Source organism: Pongo pygmaeus, chromosome 3 (assembly GCF_028885625.2).
Source record: "Pongo pygmaeus isolate AG05252 chromosome 3, NHGRI_mPonPyg2-v2.0_pri, whole genome shotgun sequence".
NCBI lineage: Eukaryota > Metazoa > Chordata > Mammalia > Primates > Hominidae > Pongo > Pongo pygmaeus.
In genome coordinates, this window is record NC_072376.2 from 97,259,585 (window position 1) to 97,279,690 (window position 20,106).

At 38.0% G+C, this 20,106-nt stretch overlaps 1 protein-coding gene across 8 annotated transcripts in view; it reads right to left on the minus strand.

Annotated features, from left to right (window-relative positions):
• The window catches only part of WDFY3 (WD repeat and FYVE domain containing 3), a 298,737-nt gene that overhangs the window by 180,592 nt on the left and 98,039 nt on the right, over window positions 1-20,106 (minus strand). For all 8 annotated transcript variants that reach the window (XM_063663839.1, XM_063663844.1, XM_054484306.2 and 5 more), the window contains one exon: window positions 4,337-4,547. In XM_063663839.1, coding sequence (XP_063519909.1) covers window positions 4,337-4,516 — 180 coding nt within the window. In that variant the 5' untranslated portion in view covers window positions 4,517-4,547. The remainder of the gene's footprint in view (window positions 1-4,336; window positions 4,548-20,106) is intronic.

The following is a 20,106-nucleotide window of genomic DNA, read 5'->3' on the forward strand; positions in this document are numbered from 1 at the left end:
GTAATAAAGCTGCCACAAAATAATTCACCTGTCTGCCTTCTGCTCTCTCTCTTATTTGGTTCTAAGTTTGGGTGACCTCTCTCTTAAGTCAACAAATTAAAAAGTAATGATAATTTGTAAGGGATTAAAAAAGGACACTGTATTACATTTACATGCTTCTCAAATATAAATTGGAAATAAGTTAAAAAATAAGGGGAGTTTCTTACAGAAGATCTAATTGGTAAACATTACAAAATACACAGCAAAATATAACAAATACTACAGTAATTAACAGTGGCAGTTATGAATTTTTAGACAACTAAAATGCTACTCATTTTGATTAAGTTTAAACCAAATGTTTTCTTTGTCAGCTTTTGTTCTTGGGACTAAATTTTAATTATTTTTAAGAATGCTGAATAAATATTATTCAGCTATTTTCAGACTTCACCATAATCTTTCAGTTTGAGCAAATCAGTAAGAGGGAAGATAACAGCAGCCTCCTTGTAGGACTGTAATGAAGACAACAGGAGGCATTTCAAGAACCCAGCATGAGACCTGGCCCAGAAAAAAGACTTAATACATGTCATTTCCCAACCCATGTCTCTCAAAGGCAAAAATCATGCACTGAAATAACACTATTAAGCATACTTTAAAAACTAGTCTGTAGCTAGATGTCCATGTCTAACAGCTTGTTCACCATTTAGCTCTAATCAAGCAAAGTCTCAAAAATCAACACTGCAATTCCTTTTTAGCAATCATGGTAAGAACTGGTTGGCTCTAGTGACATACTGAGCTATTCACTCACCATAGGTATTTCTCACTAGTGGAGAATGTTCAAGCACAAACGGCAAAATGTTAAATAGATATGGCTATATATTTCTAAATTTAATGGAAATGGTATCTAAGAACAATTTTAGTTCATTAATTATATCCAATTAATAAGAATTATTTTTAAAATAATACATTTTTCAAGTTAGTCACAATGGTACAGATATAACTTTCTATCTTTTCATTAGTTAAGAGTTTACTGAACCTTTGTGATATCAAATCACTCATTATATTAGAGGTTTAAGGCATTGCATACACATACGTTTCTAATCAACCAATTAAAAACTTTTGAGAGAATTTGTTAATAGTTAATGAGACTTACAATAACATAGGACATAAGATAACTAAGTCAAACATTATAAGTAGATAGAGAATAATTACTAAAGCATCTCATATCTACTTATTAAAAAAACAAATAGTCATAAGATTCTTCTAGTCTAGTAGACTGTGGAAGCCTAACTGATAAAATACATGGGATACATATATATGTAGGCTATTACTTAGTAATTCATGTTAATAGCCAAGAACAATTCCCCTAACTGCTCTAAACATTCTCATTACCTTGTAAACATTCCTAAGTCTGAGAAGGAAATTACCTCAAACTACTCAGTAGCCAACAGCACATCATGACGTTAGAGTAAAACAAAAATAAGATTTAAAAACAAAACAAACTTCCGGGTAACAAAAATTATTAACTTCCTGGTAATAAAAATTAGTAACTTCCCTGAATAGGGCTTAAAACAATGGCTTGTCATAGTTATCTCTTCCATTTTTAAAAGAGCTATTTTAAACCTTTCCCCACCTCTTCTCACGTTCCTACTCTACCATCTCCTCCCTCTATCATTCCCAGCAGATAATCTATCCTATTATTTCATAAGTAAGGAAATGTACATTCTATAAATGCATTAATGTTTCTATCCTCTTCTGTTGTATCCAACACAAGCTCATGGGTGATATGTGAACTAACCTTCCTGGCACTCTTGCCTTTCTGCCTTACCAGCCTATAAAAACCTCAATCTCAATAAATCAGGTATTGCTTTCTCTACTGTTTCACACAGGCCAGTACAGATAAGGTTTAGTATAAATTTATCATCTCCAACCTTCACTGAGCCATCAATACTAATCAATTCTTTTATTGCCCCCTTTCAACTCTCTCTTTCTCACTCATTCCCTTTCACTAGTATTCCCAACAACAAAAATAATAAATTCACATAACAAAAACAATAATAGATACAATAATAACAATAATAGGTACACATTTCTTGGGACAAACACTTATTAAGTGCTGTAAGTATATTATCTGAATTTAACCCTCACGACAACCCAATAAGGTTGACATTATTATTATTTTACAGCCCGGAAATTGAAGGTGACTGTTCCTCCCCAGTGCAGTAGACAACTAGAAGTCTAGTTCCTTACAAGGAAGAAGAGAGATATCACCACAAATCAAAGACAAGAACACTGATATGTAAACACTGGAGATTAAGTGATAGTCTATCTACTGAACATGGGACATACTAAAAAAATAAATAAAATAATAATAAAACAACAAAGAATTCAAGGAAATTAAAACTGTGATATTAATAGCACAACATTACTCTAAAAGAGCTAATGTTTGATTGACAGAGGTCCAGAAAAGGGGTAACATATAAGATATTGGGGAGAATATTCTCAAAGAAATCTTTCAGAACATTTACCCAGACTGAACAATACAAGTTTTCAGATTAAGAAGGCTTAAGCTGAAGCCACAATAAATTTCAAAATAATGAGAAGAGGAAGAGCCCAGAAAATTTCACACAAAAAGATAGATGAACAGAGAAAATAATATAGACAACAAGTGAGACTAGAGGGGACAGAGCCAGTCAGAGATTGGGGCACGGGGTGAGGGGGTGGGTGTGGAGAAAGGCATCGTCAGGGGCATGGAGATAGATCTGGAAAAAGGGAGATCCAGGGGAGAAGAAAAAGAGAAAGGGGAGAGTCAGAGATGGGGAGAAACAGGGACAGAGAGGAGACAAAGAGAGAAATGGGAGGACAGAAAGACAGTGATGGAGAAGAGAAAGAGAGATGAAAGGCATAGAGAGAGACAGACAGAGATAGGAAGAAAGAAATGGAAACGGGGGAAGGCAGGCAGACACAGGATAAAAAAGACAGACAGGGCAAGGCAGAGAAGATGCAGGAGGGAGAGAGAAAGAGAAGGAGGAAAAAGAGCGAGAGAAGGGAAACCAAGAAACAAAGACATGGAAAGAAAGAAATTGAGACAGTTATGAAGTCTGAGGAAAACAAGTTCTATAATAATGGAAAAATAAAGGTAGTATAGTATAAGGTTCATCTTTGAATAAATTTAAATTTATATCACTGTCAGTAGAGAGCAAACACTGAATATTGCTTACACAAGTAGCATAACTATAGGCAAAGGATGAGGAGGGCAGCGTGTATGAATGAGTGTATGTATGTATGTATGTATGTACGGTATGGTTTGGAGGGAGAGGAAGTAAAAAAGCTAATTCTCATATTCCTCAGTAGGAAGTCAATTAAAACTTCATAACAGCAGTAAAAGTATGTTATTTAAAAGTCTTTTATGGCGGCAGCAATTAGTAGTGAAGAGCAGGAGGGCACCTATAAGCCTGTCAAACTATCTGACTTTTTAAAATGATGTATTTGTGAACTTCTGATAAACATAAAGTTATTATTATTATTGTTATTATTTTTGAGACAGAATTTCACTCTTGCCGCCCAGGCTGGAGTGCAATGGTGTGATCTCAGCTCACTGCAACCTTCGCCTCTCGGGTTCAAGCGATTCTCCTGCCTCAGCCTCCCGAATAGCTGGGATTACAGGCGCATGTCACCACGCCTGGCTCATTTTTTATTTTTAGTAGAGATGGGGTCTCACCATGTTGGCCAGGCTTGTCTCAAACTCCTGACCTCAGTGATCCACCTGCCTTGGCCTCCCAAAGTGCTGGGATTACAGGCGTGGGCCACTGCGCCTGGCCTAAAAAAATTGTTATTTTAAAAATACCCAACAAGATTGCTACATGTAATTTACAAAACATATTAAAACATTAACTCTATTTGAACTATCTATAGCCTATAACTATCCTCTTACAGCATCTCTTAAACAACAGCAAATTGTAATGACTTTTTAAAGTATACAAAGGGCTTGGGCAGTTGCACCATTTGGTGTAATAAAATCATCACTTTAACAGATAACAGAAATAACACAATTGATAATTTACAATCTATTCCTCTTCCAAAATTCAACCATAACAGGGCCATTTTAGACAATGGCTCACAGCTTGCACTTTATCTGTTAAAAATCAAAAAGTCTCACTAAATGTAGTTTATTCTGACCAGGTTTCACATCAAGTCACATTGCTTTATAGCAAATTGAAAAGATGAAACGAGAACACCAAACTTCTTAAAAACTAACTCATCCTATCATTTTTTTCTACCTATGGCTTACCAGTAACCTTCAGATTCTTGTAGTGCCCCCCCAGTCCTGGAAGGTGTGTATCTGGCAACCTGGACTTACCCTGTTAAACACTGGCAGCATCATATACAGTTTCTCTTCTTGTTCCTTCTGAGTCATGTGCCGGGGAGGATGGCACAACTCCGTGAAGAGCCGGCGGAGGTGCATCAGTCCTAAGGCGTTGTCTTGTGGGCTGCACTCCTCCTGCCTTGGCCGCCCCATGATCCTTTTCACCATGTTCATCTTGGCTGGTTGGTGAGACACACTTCTAATTCTGTAGGAAAATGTCAATACATGAACAGTCAAAACATCATCATCTTGACTAGGTCAAGCATGCATGTAAGAGCTTATAAGAAATTTGCAAAATAGAAAATTCTGTCTAAAATATATCTTTCTACTTCTTTAAACAGAAAAGACAGAGAAGCAAAATTTGATAAATCCCCCTGAAGGGCAAATTATGAATCTCAGCGTTGGAAGTTTCTACTCACTTTGCCACAATTTGTATAAAATGTAAAACATTAATCAGACAAGTAATAAATGTTTCCAATTAGTTTAGTCATATCGAGTTCAAAAATAAAGGCGCTGGGAATAGTGGTGCACACCTGCAATCCCAGCACTTTTGGAGGCCGAGGCCGGTGAATGGCTCAAGCTCAGGAGCTCGAGACCAGCCTGGGCAATAAGACAAAACCCTGTCTCTACTAAAAATACAAAAATTAGTCAGGTATGGTAGTGTGCGCATATAGTCCCAAGTACTCAGGAGGCTGAGGTGGGAAGATAACTTGAGCCTGAGAGGTTGAGGTTGCAGTGAGCCAAGATCATGCCACTGCATTCCAGCTTGGGTGACAGAGACTCTGTCTTTAAATAAATGAATAAAATGAAAACATAAAGAGATCACAAAACTATTAACAGACTTCTTAATGGTTAATGTAAAAATAATGAAAAAACAAACTTTACCCTAAATCTCAAAACATCTAAGACAGTCAAAAACCCCAAAACCTCACAAAATTTTATATTTTTAGTTATTTAATTTATAATTACTTAATTTTTTTGCTAGAAAATTCAAGTATACTTTGAGTACCTGAAGAACAGTGTATTGTATAGATTAAAATATGCAAATTGAATACAATACTATCCTAATTTATCCTATAAATCATAAAAGGACAGTGAAAATGATCATGTGACTGAAAACTACTTTCTACAACTATAGTTTGGTAAGTCATGTTAAATCATTTAGTGGATAATGATGAGCATTTTTCAAAGAGGTGAAATAGAATAGAAAAAAATAGAAGATAAGAAAATAATAACTTGTTTCATGAAGCTTATTTCAGATAAAGGTGTATGAATGTGTACTGAATCACAATGCAAAATATATCCCTTGCTGGAGCTGCAGTTAAAAAAATACACAAACTAACCATTGAGTTAAAGTATACAAAGAATCAATAACAGTAAGCTTTCAGAAAGCATCATTACCCCTTTTTAACCACTACTAATGATGCCAGCAATTGGCTAAGTGTAGACACAAAAACAGGATATCTTACCAAAGGAACCAGGAAGGCTGGGAGGACATTCTGGGTATGCAGAATTTGGATGAAGGGCCATTTACTTTTTAACCCATAGAAAAGCAGGCATCACCTGAGATTAATTTTTAATTTTGCTACAGAACCACATATGCCAGTATGCCATTTCTTAAGAAATGAAGGACTACAGCAAGGTTAGAGTTTTATTTACTACATATCTGCCTACTGATTTTTAAAACTAAGAACAAGAATTTCAAACACACTTGCCCTTGAGAATTTTGAGTGAATTCCATACTTGACTACGGGCATATGCTGAGGCACTGTAGCTAACAGGAGGACATGATGTAACTCATCACAGGTGAAGAGGAGTCAGACAAATTCTGCCTAGAACTCTGCCAATGGCTTGTTTGCACTGAATAACTACTGTGCAGAGAGCACTCAGCACATTCTCAAGCGCCCAACTGCTGGAAACAGTGCTAACACATAGGCAAAGGGCTGGCGGGAGCATTTAATCTGCAAAATAACAGAAGTTAGTCCAGTTCAAAGATGTCCAATGTATCTTATTCTTGAAAAATATGTCTTCCAAATATAAATATTTCAACAAATATGTTCCAATAACCTACTATGTGCTGGTATTTACAGTCCTGGAAATCCCCAGAGCAAAACTTTAATTTGAAGTGAACTATAAAAATTTTATAAATTAGCTAACATTTTAGATTATGTATGGTTCTGCTCCTTTTCCTTACCCTGTAGCTAGAGTTGATAATCTAGATATTGTGGATAGGACTTAGGGGATTCATGATACTCCAACACTTCAAAAAAAATTTTTTTTTTCTGCCGGGCGTGGCGGCTCACGCCTGTAATCCCAGCACTTTGGGAGGCCTAGGCGGGTGGATCACGAGGTCAGGAGATCGAGACTATCCTGGTTAACATGGTGAAACCCCGTCTCTACTAAAAATACAAAAAAAAAAATTAGCCAGGCGTGGTGGCAGGCGCCTGTCGTCCCAGCTACTCGGGAGGCTGAGGCAGGAGAATGGTGTGAACCTGGGAGGCAGTTTGCAGTGAGCCAAGATCATGCCACTGCACTCCAGCCTGGGTGACAAAGCGAGACTCGGAGTCAAAAAAAAAAAAAAAAAAAAATTCTAACATTCTCAGCTTTCAAAGGGGTCTAAATCATTTTTTAAAAGGTCAGGAATCATTCTCCGTCTTTAGAATGAGTTTCAAAGAACTTACAGAACATCTCATTTGCTCTTGATTCCAACTCACAAAAACTGAGTGAAGAGAAAATTCTCCATTTTTTTTCTCCTAGGTTTTACTGAGGTACAAATTGAGAAATAGAAATTGCATACACTTAAAATATACAATGTTTTGATATACATACACACTGTGAAATAATCAGCACAGTCAAGTTAATATATCCATCACCTGAAATAGTTATCATTCAAAAAACAATCTGTGGTGAAAATATGTAATATCTACCCTCTTAGCAAACATCAAGTATACAATACACTATCAACTATCAAAAATATTACATTGCTGTAGATTAGATCTCCAGAACTTTCTATCCCTTGACCAATATCTCCCCATTTCCCACTCTCTCCAGCCCCTGGCACCCACCATTCTACTCTCTACTTGTGTGAATTTGACTATTTTATACTCCACATGTAGGTGATGTCATACAGTATTTGTCTTTGCATGACTGGTTTATTTCACATTTAGTATAATGTTCTCAAGGTTCATCTGTGTTGTTGCAAATGACAGCACTTCCTTTTATAAGGACGAATAATATTCCACTGTGTGTGCCACACACGCACACATACATATCTCCTTTTCTTTGTTATTCTTCTGTCAAGGGACATTCAGATTGTTTCCATACCTTGGCTTTTGTGAATAGTGCTGCAACGAACATGGGAGTGCAGGCATCTCTTCAAGATACTGATTTCCTTTGGAAATATACCCAGAAATGAGACTGCTGTATCATAAAGATAATTCTATTTTTAATTTCTTGAAGAATCTCTAAACTGTTTTCCAAGGTGGCTATACCAATTGATATTCCCACCAACACTGTACAAGAGTCCCCCATTTTCCACATTCTGGCCAACACTTTCCACATTCTGGCCAACAGTCTCGCCATTCTAACAGGTGTGAGGGGTTATCTTATTGTGGTTTTGATCAGCATTTCCCTGATGATTATTAATACTGAGCACCTTTTCACATACCTATTAGATATTTGTATGTCTTTTCTGGAGAAACATCTACTCAGGTGCTTTTTCACTTTTTAATCAGGTTATTTGAGTTTTGCTATGAGTTGCATGAGTCCCTTATGTACTTAAATTATTACCTACACCAATATCACTGTTTTTACCTAGTAGTTTTTGGTTTCAGGTATGATATTAAAGTCTTTATTCCATTTTGAGTTAGTTGTTGTATATGGTGTAAAATAAGGTCTAATTTTATTCTTCTGCATGAGTATATCCAGTTTTCCCAACACCATTTATTACAGAGACTATCTTTCACCATTCCATGTTCTCAGAACCCTTGTTGAAGATCAACTGACTGTAAATGCATGGATTTATTTCTGGTGTCTCTATTCCATTTCACTGGTCTATATGTCTGTTTTCATGCCAGTACCATACTATTAAGATTACTGTAGCTTTGTAATATATTTTGATATCAGGAAATATGATACTTTCAGTTTTTTTCTTGTTCAAGACTGCTATGACTATTTGGGTTCTTTTGTGGTTCCATATGAATTTTAAGATTTTTTTTTTCTATTTCTGTAAAGAATGCTATTGGAGGCCAGGTGCAATGGCTGATGCCTGTAATCCCAGCATTTTGGGAGGACCAGGTGGGCGGATCACCTGAGGTCAGCAATTCAAGATGAACCTGGCTAACATGGTGAAATCCTGTCTCTACTAAAAATACAAAAAATTAGCTGGGCATGGTGGCACGCACCAGTAGTCCCAGCTACTCAGGAGGCCGAGGCAGGGAATCACTTGAGCCTGCGAGGCGGAGGTTGCAGTGAGCTGAGATGGCGCCACTGCACTCCAGCCTGGGTGAAAGAGCAAGACTCCAACTCAAAAAAAAAAAAAAAAAAAAAAGAATGCTACTGAATTTTTGATAAGGATTACGCTTAATCTACAGATCATTTTGGGTAGTATGAACATTGTAACAACATTAACTCTACCAATTCATGAACAAAAGAAATCCTTTTATTTATCAATGTCTTCTTTAATGTCCTTCATCAATGCTTTATTAAAGTGTACAAGTCTTTCACTTCTTTGATTAAGTTTATTTCTACAAGTTGCATTCTTCCTATTGCTATTGCAAATGGGACTGCTTCCTACCTTTAACAGAGGCGCCCAAGATAAGAACTCATTCGAAGTACAATAGCGAAATAGAACTTGGATGAGAATCCAGGCCTTCCAACTCCCAGTTAAGTGGCCTTCACCAGGCTTACTTATATTGAGGTATCAATTTTAAATTATAAAATACTTGGAAACTGTGACTCTAGTTAGCATGTTTATTTATTTGGCATCAGGTAACAATCAGAATGTGAAAATAATCTTTTTGGAGTTTTCTAAAATACATAAATCTTTTTTTTTTTTTCTTTTGAAACTGGTTCTCGCTCTAATACCCAGGCTGGAGTGCAGTGGTGCAATCACCGTGCTCACTGCAGCCTCGAACTCCTGGGCTCAAGTGATTCTCCCTCCTCAGCCTCCCTAGTAGCTGGGATGACAGCATGCACCACCATGCCTGTCTAATTTTTGTATTTTTTGTAGAGACATGGTTTCGTCCTGTTGCCCAGGCTGGTCTCAAACTCCTGAGCTGAAGCGATCTGCCTGCCTCGGCCTCCCAAAGTGCTGGGATTACAGGTATGAGCCACGGCACCTGGCCTCAACTTTCATTTTAATTTTAAAAATACACACGATCACATTATGACAAATACTATCTCACTATATACAACCAAGCTATTGTAATATGGTTATTTAATATTTTATCAGATACAAAAGGATACATACCAAACAATCAAAAGTGACAAAGATTCTTTCCTTGACCAAGCTCTAGTTAGGCTCTTCTGAATTCTCTTCTCAACTAGGCTTGGCTTTTGGCCTTCAGTGTTTGTCTCTACATTGTCCAATTAGAAACCTGCTAAGAAAGTTTAGCCAGAATTCCCATCCTAATATCTGATTGGGTGGCCAAATCTCCCGCCATCCTCCAGGTGATGGATGTCTGATCACCCTGGCCTGCGTTCGGCAAAAATCTTGTTAGGTCAGTTTAGCCAGAAGCCGTAATGTTTCCTCTCAGTAATTTTCTATCCACTGACTGCCCCCCAACCCCAGCCTTGCTACTTGGCTATAACATGACTACTTTTCCTCATTCTTTTCCAAGTTGAGCCGAGTCTCTCCCTTTCACTGCAAACCCCACTGGAATGATCCCTACATCTATCATGATGGTCTTGAATAAAGTCTGACTTGTTGCTCTTTTACAAATGCCAGAGACCAGGCACAGCAGCTCACACCTGAAATTCCAACACTTTGGGAGGCCCAGGCAGGCAGATCCTTTAAGCTCAGGAGTTTGAGACCAGTTTGGGACACATGGCAAAACCCCATCTCTACAAAAAATACAAAAATTGGCCAGGCACGGTGCTGCATGCCTGTATTCCCAGCTACTAGGGAGGCTGAGATGAGGGGATTGCTTGGGTCTGGGGACATAAAGGCTGCAGTGAGCCATGAGCATGCCACTGTACTCCAGCCTGGGTTACAGAGTGAGACCCTGTCTCAAAAACAAGTGCCAGAATGAGTAATTTTTTAAACAGGAGCTCAGTGGGTTTACTGGTCCTTCTCAATTACTCAGATAATCTCAATGATGGGGGAAAAAATCAGATTCCTCCTTTGCTCCTAATGTACCAAGTAACACTTCAGCATATCAGTTTTCTGAACCATAGTGGGGCAGGATAATAGGGTCTGGAGACAGGGCATCTAAGGCCAATTTATGTTGACTTCCTAAAGCTGAATCAAGGTTAAACACCAAGGTCTGGGGGCAAGAGATCTAAGGCCAATTCGTGCTGACTTCCCAAAGGTGGATCAAAAAGAAAACACCTGGGTCTAGAACTTCCAAAAGCTAAACCAAAAGGAAATACCCCATCTCCCCAGGCCAGAGTAGCAAAGGATCAAAGGCTATCTCCCTAACCCTCCCCTTTCCACCACGTCCTAGATGGAAGGGGAAAGTGTCCTGGATGGGCTGTGGGCCAAGCTCAGGCCATCCCTTCATCTGCATAGGGCACCAATTCACCACAGCCTTTAATTAGCCATGGACCAAATCCTTCATCCAGCTAAGGGGTAGCTGACAGGGACCTCAAAAGGCACACTTAAAACCCAGAAAACTTTGTGACCAGGCCCTTGAGCCACTTGCTTGGGCCCACTCCCACCCTGTGGAGTGCTTTCTCGCTTTAATAAATCCCTGCTTTTGCTGCTTCATTCCTTCATTACTTGTGCTTCATTGCGTGTGCATTTTGTCCAGTTCTTTGTGGAAACGCCAAGGACCTGGACATCTCACACTTCAGGCCTGCTCTCTGCTAACCATGGCTTTGTCTACATTTAAATGTTTACATTTAAAACATAATTCAGATCAAGAGGTAACATGTCTAAAATATTCTTCAGCAGTGAAAGAGCAGAAAGAATAGGCACTTGTCAAACCTTTATAAACATACCCGTATAATAAATCAGGTAACTTCAGGAGAAAGGCTCTAAACACCCTTGAATCTTGAGTTTCTTTCATCTATAAAATCTTTCCTCATGAACTTTTTATAAAACTTAAATAACATCATTTCTGTAACATGCCAAGCACACTAGTTACATTCAATAAATGTTATCTTTTCTTCCTTTACCTTGATCATGAAACATTTAATTTTTTATATGCATTTTTAGTTATTTAAACAAGCAAAGCAAAGGAAATACTATAAGCCCCTACAGTGCTGTTTTAGAGACTTGCAAAATGACACAAAAAATTAAGGAATAATTTATTTCTCAGTTGGATGTAGAATAAGAGGTTTATAAAGCAATAAAGAAAAGATATGCAAAATAAGGACAAACCACAGAATGTTTTCGCTTAATTTTAATGTTAGTAAGGGTTTTCAAAATATTTATAAAGATTATTGTGTATAAGAACTGGCTTTCTAATACAAACCCTATTTGGTTTCATAAGAAAAAATAATGTTAGGACTGCCAGCAGGGGCTTATTTAAATAGCAATGAGATAATTACTGCAAACCCAGATAGTATTTCTTAATCTAATCTCTTATGTTAATAAGAGAAAACCACTTTAAACTTGCTCACCCCAAATCATTTAAACAGTTTTCCATTACTTAAATCATAGATGGGTATAGATCAAGTAAATAGGCTAAATTTAAAAAATATATTTGTCAAGTAACTAGCTGCGTTTGAGTAGCTCTGCTGAAAACTTTAAATAACTTTCCTAACTCTTTAATTATATAAGCGAAGAAACAAAACACACTAGCTACATTCAATAAATGTAATGTAAGCTCACATGGCTAAATGAAATCTTACAGTTTCATCAAAGAATTATAAGCAATTCCTGCCGGGCGCAGTGGCTCACGCCTGTAATCCCAGCACTTTGGGAGGTCAAGGCAGGCAGATCACGAGGTCAAGAGATCAAGACCATCCTGGCCAACATGGTGAAACCCTGTCTCTACTAAAAATACAAAAATTAGCTGGGGATGGTTGCAGGCGCCTGTAGTCTGCCTGTAGGCAGCTACTCAGGAGGCTGAGGCAGGAGAATGGCTTGAACCCGGGAGGAGGTGCAGCTTTAAGTGAGCCGAGATCATGCCAGTGCACTCCAGCCTGGGTGACAGAGCGAGACTCTGTCTCAAAAAAAAAAAAAAAGATTTATAAGCAATTCCTGAGGTTTTTCTTTTTCTTTCTTCTTCTTAATCTTCTTAATCTTTCTGGAAAATCCTTTACTTTGAAAAGTAAAGGCAAACCTCTTATTCTTTTGAAGAATAAAGGCAAAACTCTGAGATGATCCCAACAAACTGGGTATATAAACCAGCAATCTAATATGTACAGTAAAAAACAAACAAAAACAAGTTCTACATATAGTCCTGAATTAGAATTTAAAATTTCTACCTTCTGAAGCATTAAGTTTTCTGTCTTTCAAGGACAGTCATTATCATATTTTAGCCCAGACTATGAGATACTACAAGATTAGCCCAGTCTATGGACCCATCATACTATATATACACTGAGCTACACAATTTCTCAGATTTCTTTAAACATTTTTTGGTGTACTTAATTTTTTTCACACAGAAAAGCATATTCCAAAGCCAAAAGCAACTCACCTCCATTTGAGAATACTTCACTTACATAAAATTTACAACAGCAACTGTTGAAATCTCCCTGCTGCCTTTCTGGAACCCTTCCTACAACAGCTCCCACTGCTATCTTGTGAGCGGAAATTGCAACCACTAATAGAAGCCCTAAAGGTAGATTTATCTTAATAGTTAAAAGGCAGTTAGGTTACTTGGTATGATTAATACAGTATAATTCAATTATGTTATAGAATAAATAAACTTTTGAAGGCTGGCCTGAGATCCCCAGCATTCTCTGAGTTTTTATACATATGTTAAAATTTTGTATAAAAGATTTGCAAAAGGATTCTTGTAACACAATACTTCTGTAAAATGTGACTGCATAATACTGACAAGTTGTGCATTCTACATACGTTTGCTAACCTGTAGTTCAGGTCATTTAGCTTGGTAATCACTGACCAGTATCCTCAGTGGAAGGCACAGTACAGGGAGAGTGAGCTCAGGAATGAGATGCACTTCAGCTGACCTAAAACTTACACAGATATATCCCAGATCTTGGCATCATTAGGAATTTATTTCTGACATCTCAAATTCCAAAATCTCACTCTGGTCTTTTAATCCATCCCCCTTTCTCACTCGCTGAATCTGTGGTCTTCACTAGAATCACTTATCCCTTGACTTCTCCCAATTGTTCAATAGAGGTGAGACCATATTTAATTCTCATCAGTATCTTCACGCCCCCTGCATTCCTGGCCTATACACCTTCTCAACATGTTTTCATACCTCCAAGAACCCAGCCACATCATTTCTTCTTTTCTAATTTTGGGTTGCTGGGTACTACAGAGAAAATTCTATAATTCTGCAGACTGGTTATAATAAAAAGTTATTATTTTCTACTTCTTTCCATAAATAAAAACTAATAATTCCAAATAGATTAAAGATATGCATGTAAAGAAACAATAAAATATTAGTAGCAAATATAAAAGGAATACTTATACTTTAGAGTAAATCTTTAAAAGGGAAAAAAAGACAAACTTATGGCCAAAAATACCACGAAGTTAAAAGATAAGAAACAAATAGACAAAAAATATTTGCAGCCCTTCTAACAAAGTAGTAATAACTAGGAAATCCATGGAACTCAGACTCAACTACCCTAGAGCATAGTAGATATGGAATACAAATAGACTACTCCCAGTAAAAACACTACACAACACATATGAAGAGGTACTTAAAATCACTAATCCAAGAAATGCAAATAAAAACAAAGTACAATTTTTGATCATTACTTTGGTAAAACTAACAGGATTTCTCTTTATAGACAGTAAGAAGTACTAAGTAAAATGGAAATTACTACACATATAAGTCAACAAGAAGCTATCCTGTAGAAATATTCACACAGATCACAAAGATGTCATACAATGTGAATTACCGCATTATGTTATTATAATCATTTGCGATACTGAAAAAGTTGGAAAAAGGCTAGTCCTTTAACAGATCAATAGGTAATTCATGGTACATCCATGTCATGGAATACTGTTAAAAGAACATGTACTAATATGAAAAGAAAAGTTAAATAAAAAACAAAATAAGGGATTTAGCACCAAAATGTAAAGAGCTTTGAAATCATCTCCTGTTCCTACATAAGAAACCACTGGATCAACTTTAACTCAAGGACTTTTCTCAAGGACTGAGGTCGCAGGGCAAATGAACCCCAGAAATCCAGAGTCACAGGTGAAATCAGCCTACCTGGATAAGAAGTCTCTGCAGCCATGAACTGGTAGGAACACCTCAATGGTAAGTGGGACAAACTGGTGGTGGTTGAAAGTGAACTAGCATGAGAGGGAGAAATGCCGGGACCACAACTTTCCAGGGTTGCAATCACACTAGGTTTTCATGGTGAAGATCTGAGAAAGATCCCCTCCCTGGCTCAAGCAGAGAAGGGGAAGAGTGAGTAATCATTGTGAAATGCTCTCAGAGTATTCTCCATAACAAAGGCCTACACTGCAGGATGAAAGATTTTATCAGAGCCTTATCTTTCCTGGGGGAAGGGCATTTCTTCCACTCCAGCCCCTTTGCCTTCTGGTCTCACTTGAGGTCCAGGAAGGGGAAAGGAAGAATAAAGGAAGCAAAGCCCAGGGGAAACACTTGGAAGGTCACAGCCCAGAGTCCAGGTCCACTAAAACAATGATATTTAGTAATAAGATTATAAAACATTTCCCCTTCCTCCATACTTTCACCATACCAACAGGGCTCTAAAAAAAAAAACAAAAAAAACAAAAGGAAATGCTAGAAATCAAAAGCACTCTAACAGATACGAAGAATGCTTTGATAGGCTCAGCAGCAGATGGATACTGCTGAGGAAAGAGTCAGTGAGTTGAAGATAGGTCAACAGAAACTTCTAGAAAGAGAAGAGAGAAGGGAGCAACAGCATATTTAAAGTAATAATGACAAAGAACTTTGAGAACTTTGCAAAATTAATGACAAACACCAAACCACAGATACAGGAAGCCCAGAGAACGCCAACATGATAAATACCTAAAAGACTACATGTAGGCATATTATATTCAAACTGCAGTGAATCAAACATAAAGAGAAAATCATGGAAGCATGATGAGGTAGGGGGATAACAGGGAGGGAAAACACAGTATCAATAAAGGAACAAGGATAAAAATTATAGTGGGCTTCTCATCTAAAACATGCAAGCAAAAAGAGAAGGAGTGAAATAGTTTAAACATTAGGAGAAAAGGCCACCAACCTAATATACCAAATTCCCACCCAACAAATTCCTAGGAATTCTATATCTAATAAAATTATCCTTCAAAAATGAAGAAAGAATAAAGACTTCCTCAGATAATCAAAAACTGAGAGAACTTGTTGTGAGGAGATCTTCTCTGCAAGAAATGTTAAAAGTTCTTCAGGAAGAAGAAAAAATGATAGGGGTCAGTAAATTGTATCTATATTAATGAAAGAAAGAACACTGGATAAGGAATAAATGAAGGTAATATAACATTTTTATCCTTTTTTTTCTTCTTTTTTCTTTTTTTGAGACACGATTTCACTCTATTACCAGGGCTGGAGTGCAGGTGCAATCCCGGCCCACCGCAGCCTCAACCTCCCGTGATCAAGTGATCCTCCCACCTCAGTCTCCTGAGTAGTTGGGACTACAGGAGCATACCACTACGGCCAGTTAACTTTTGTATTTTCTGTAGAGATAGGTATTTGCCATGTTTCCCAGGCTAGTCTCAAACTCCTGGCTCAAGTGATCTGCTCACCTCAGCCTCCCAAAGTGCGAGGATTACAGGTGTGAGCCATCATGCCTAGCTTTTAATTATTCCTAATTGAACTAAAAGATAACTGAATGTTTAAAAATAGCAATAATGTGTTGGATGATTATAGCTTATGAATAAGTAAGATAAATGAGAGCAATATCACAAGGGAGAGGTGGGAGGAGCTGGTAATGCTATTGCAAGAAACCTGCAGTATACCTACCTCAGTGATAAAAAGTGTCATATGAAGGCAGATCAAGATAAGTAAAAGGTGAATGTTGGCATCTAGGGCAACCATTAAGTTTAATATGCTGCCAGGCGCGGTGGCTCATGCCTGAAATCCCAGCAATTTGGGAGGCCGAGGTGGGCAGATCACGAGGTCAGGAGATCAAGACCACCCTGGCCAACATGGTGAAACCCCGTCTATACTAAAAATATAAAAATTAGCCAGGCGTGGTGGTGGGCGCCTATAGTCCCAGCTACTTAGGAGGCTGAGGCAGGAGAATCGCTTGAACCCTGGAGGCAGAGGTTGCAGTGAGCCGACATTGCCCCACTGCACTCCAGCCTGGGCAACAGAGCAAGACTCTGTCTCAAAAAAAAAAAAAAGTTTAATATGCTAAGATAGGAGATTAAAAGAAATCATAGAAAATGCTGTTAAAACCTGACGAGGCAAGAAAAGAAGGGAGGAAGAACAAAGAACAAATGTAACAAATAGAACACAGTTACAAACATGACAGATATTTATCCTACTAAATCAATAATCATTATAAATGTGAGTGGTCTAAATACACCAATTAAAGCACAGAGAATGTCAGAGGGGATTAAAAACTCAAATCCTATAGACAATATAGTATCTATATGAATGTGACTTTAAATATAAATAATCAGATAGGTTAAAGGTAAAGAGATGGAGAGAAATATACCATGCTAACTCTAATCAAAAGAAAGCTGGATTCTATTGACTTACCCTTGAAATAAAAAAGATTTTTTAAAAAAGCGGGATGCAGTAGCTAAATTAATTTTACAAAATGTAGTCTTTCGAATAAGAAAATAGTATCAGAGATAAAAAGAGGCATTATATACCGACAAAGGAATCATTTCTCCAAGAAGACATAACAATCCTTAACGTGTATAGGTCTAAAAGGAATATAAAAATATGTAGGGCAAAAACTGAACTGAAGGGAAAAAGAGACAAATTGATTATCAGAGTTTGAGACAGCACTCATACATTAATTGATAAATCAAGCATGCAGGAAATCAATACATATATAGTTAACCTGAACAGCACTATCATTAAACTAGATCTACAGTTGACATTTATAGGATACTTGATCCAACAACAGCAGAATACACATTCTTCTCAAATTCACGTGAAATATTCACCAAGACAGACCACACTCTGTGCTATAAACACATCTTCACAATTTAAAAGAACAGAAATCATACAAAGTATGCTCCCAGGCCACAACGGAATTAAAAGAGAAATTTGGAAATCAAACAACACACTTCTAAATAAACATATGGTCCAAAGGACTGGTCAAGAGAAACTGAAACACATTTTGAACTAAATGAAAATACAACTTATCAACATGCATAAAATGCAGCAAAAGCTGTTCTTTGAGGAAAAAATTTTCCTCACAGCACTAAATGTATACATTATAAAAGAAGAACGATCTAAGGATTAATAAACTACACTTCTACCTTAGGAAACTAGAAAAAGAAAAGTAGTTTAAGCTTAAAGAAAGCAGAAAAAAAGAAATAATCAAAATTAGGGCAGAAATTATTGAAACTGAAAAAAACAGAGAAAATCAATAAAACCAAACGCTTGCTCTTGGAAATGATCAGTAAACTTAGTGTAAATCTCACTAACATATGACTGGTGTCTTGTTCTTTTTTTTTTTTTTTTTGAGACAGGGTCTCAATCTGTAACACATGCTGGAGTGCTGGAGTGCAGTGGCATGATCAGGGCTCAGTATAGCCTCAACCTCCTGTACTTAGGTAATTCTCCTGTCTCGGCCTCCCTAGTACGAGGCTACAGGCATGCACAGCCATGCCTGGGTAATTTTTGTATTTTTTGTAGAGATGGAGTTTCGCCATGTTGCCCAGGATGTTCTCGTACTCCTGGACTCAAGCAATTCACCCGCCTGGGACTCACAAAATGCTGGGATTACAGGTGTGAGCCACCGCCCCGGGCCTGGTGTCCTGTTCTTACAGCTCCTAAGTTATCTTCTGATAAACCAAGCAGAGACCGGGCGTGGTGGCTCACACCTGTAATCCCAGCACTTTGGGAGGCTGAGGCGGGCGGATCACCTGAGGTCAGGAGTTTGAGACCAGCCTGGCCAACATGGTGAAACCCTGTCTCTACTAAAAATACAAAAATTAGCCGGGCGTGGTGGCACACACCTGTAATCCCAGCTACTGGGGAGGCTGAGGCAGGAGAATTGCTTGAGCCCAGGAGGCGGAGGTTGCAGTGAGCCGAGATTGTGCCAATGCACTCTAGCCTGGCTGACAGAGCCAGACTCTGTCTCAAAAACAAACAAACAAACAAACACAAAGCAGGTATCATACCACTTTTCTGATTTAAAACCTCTGTTGATTGCCTATTGTCTAAGAATAAATTAAAATACAGTTTTCAGCATCATTTACCAGTAAGCCACCACCTCTTTCACTCTAAATTCTGCCACACTGAAAGTATCTCCTGGACTGTTAGGCCCTTTCAGTCCTCTATGTATTATGCATATTGTTTTCTCTGCTAACGATGCCCCCTCCTCTGCTTTTCCAAGTAGTCTAAAACTCAGCTCTAAGGTCACCTTCTCAGAGAAGTCTTCCCCAAATCTCCAGGCAAGTTCGTTGTTCAGCTTTTAGCCTACCATGAAACTTTAGTTATATGGTCATGCATTGCTTAACGACAGGGATACGCTCGATAAGTGCACTGTTAGGCGATTTTGTCCTTGTGCAAACATCAGAAAGTGCACATACAAAAACCTAGACGGTTTAGCCTACTACAAACCTAGGCTATATGGTATAGCCTATTGCTGCTAGGTACAAACCTGTACAGCATGTTGCTGTACTGAATACTATAGGCAACTGTAACACAATGGTATTTGTATATCTAAACACAGAAAATGGCCTATAATCCCAGCACTTTGGGAGTCCGAGGCAGGTGGATCATGGGGTCAGGAGTTTGAGACCAGCCTGGCGAACACGGTGAAACCCCGTCTCTACTAAAAATACAAAAATTAGCCAGGCATGGTGGCACGCGCCTGTAGTCCCAGCTACTCAGGGGGCTGAGGCAGGAGAATCGCTTGAACCCAGGAGGTGGAAGTTGCAGTTAGCCGAGATCACGCCACTGCACTCCAGCCTGGGGTACCGAGCAAGACTCAAACACACACACACACACACAGAGAACATAAGTAAAAATACTGTAGAAAGATAAAAAATGGTACACCTGCATAGAGCACTTGTTACGAATGGAGCTTGCAAGACTGCAGTTGCTCTGGGTGAAGTCAGTGAGTGAGCGGTGAATGAACGTGAAGGCCTAGGACATCTAAATATATTGTAGACTTTATAAACACTGTACACTGAGGTTACACTAAATTTATAACAAAATATGTTTCTTTCTTCAATAATAAATTAACTTCAGCTTACTGAAACTCTTACTTTATGAACTTTCAAACTTTCAAATTTTTAAAAAAACTTTTGGACTCTTTTAGAATAACAT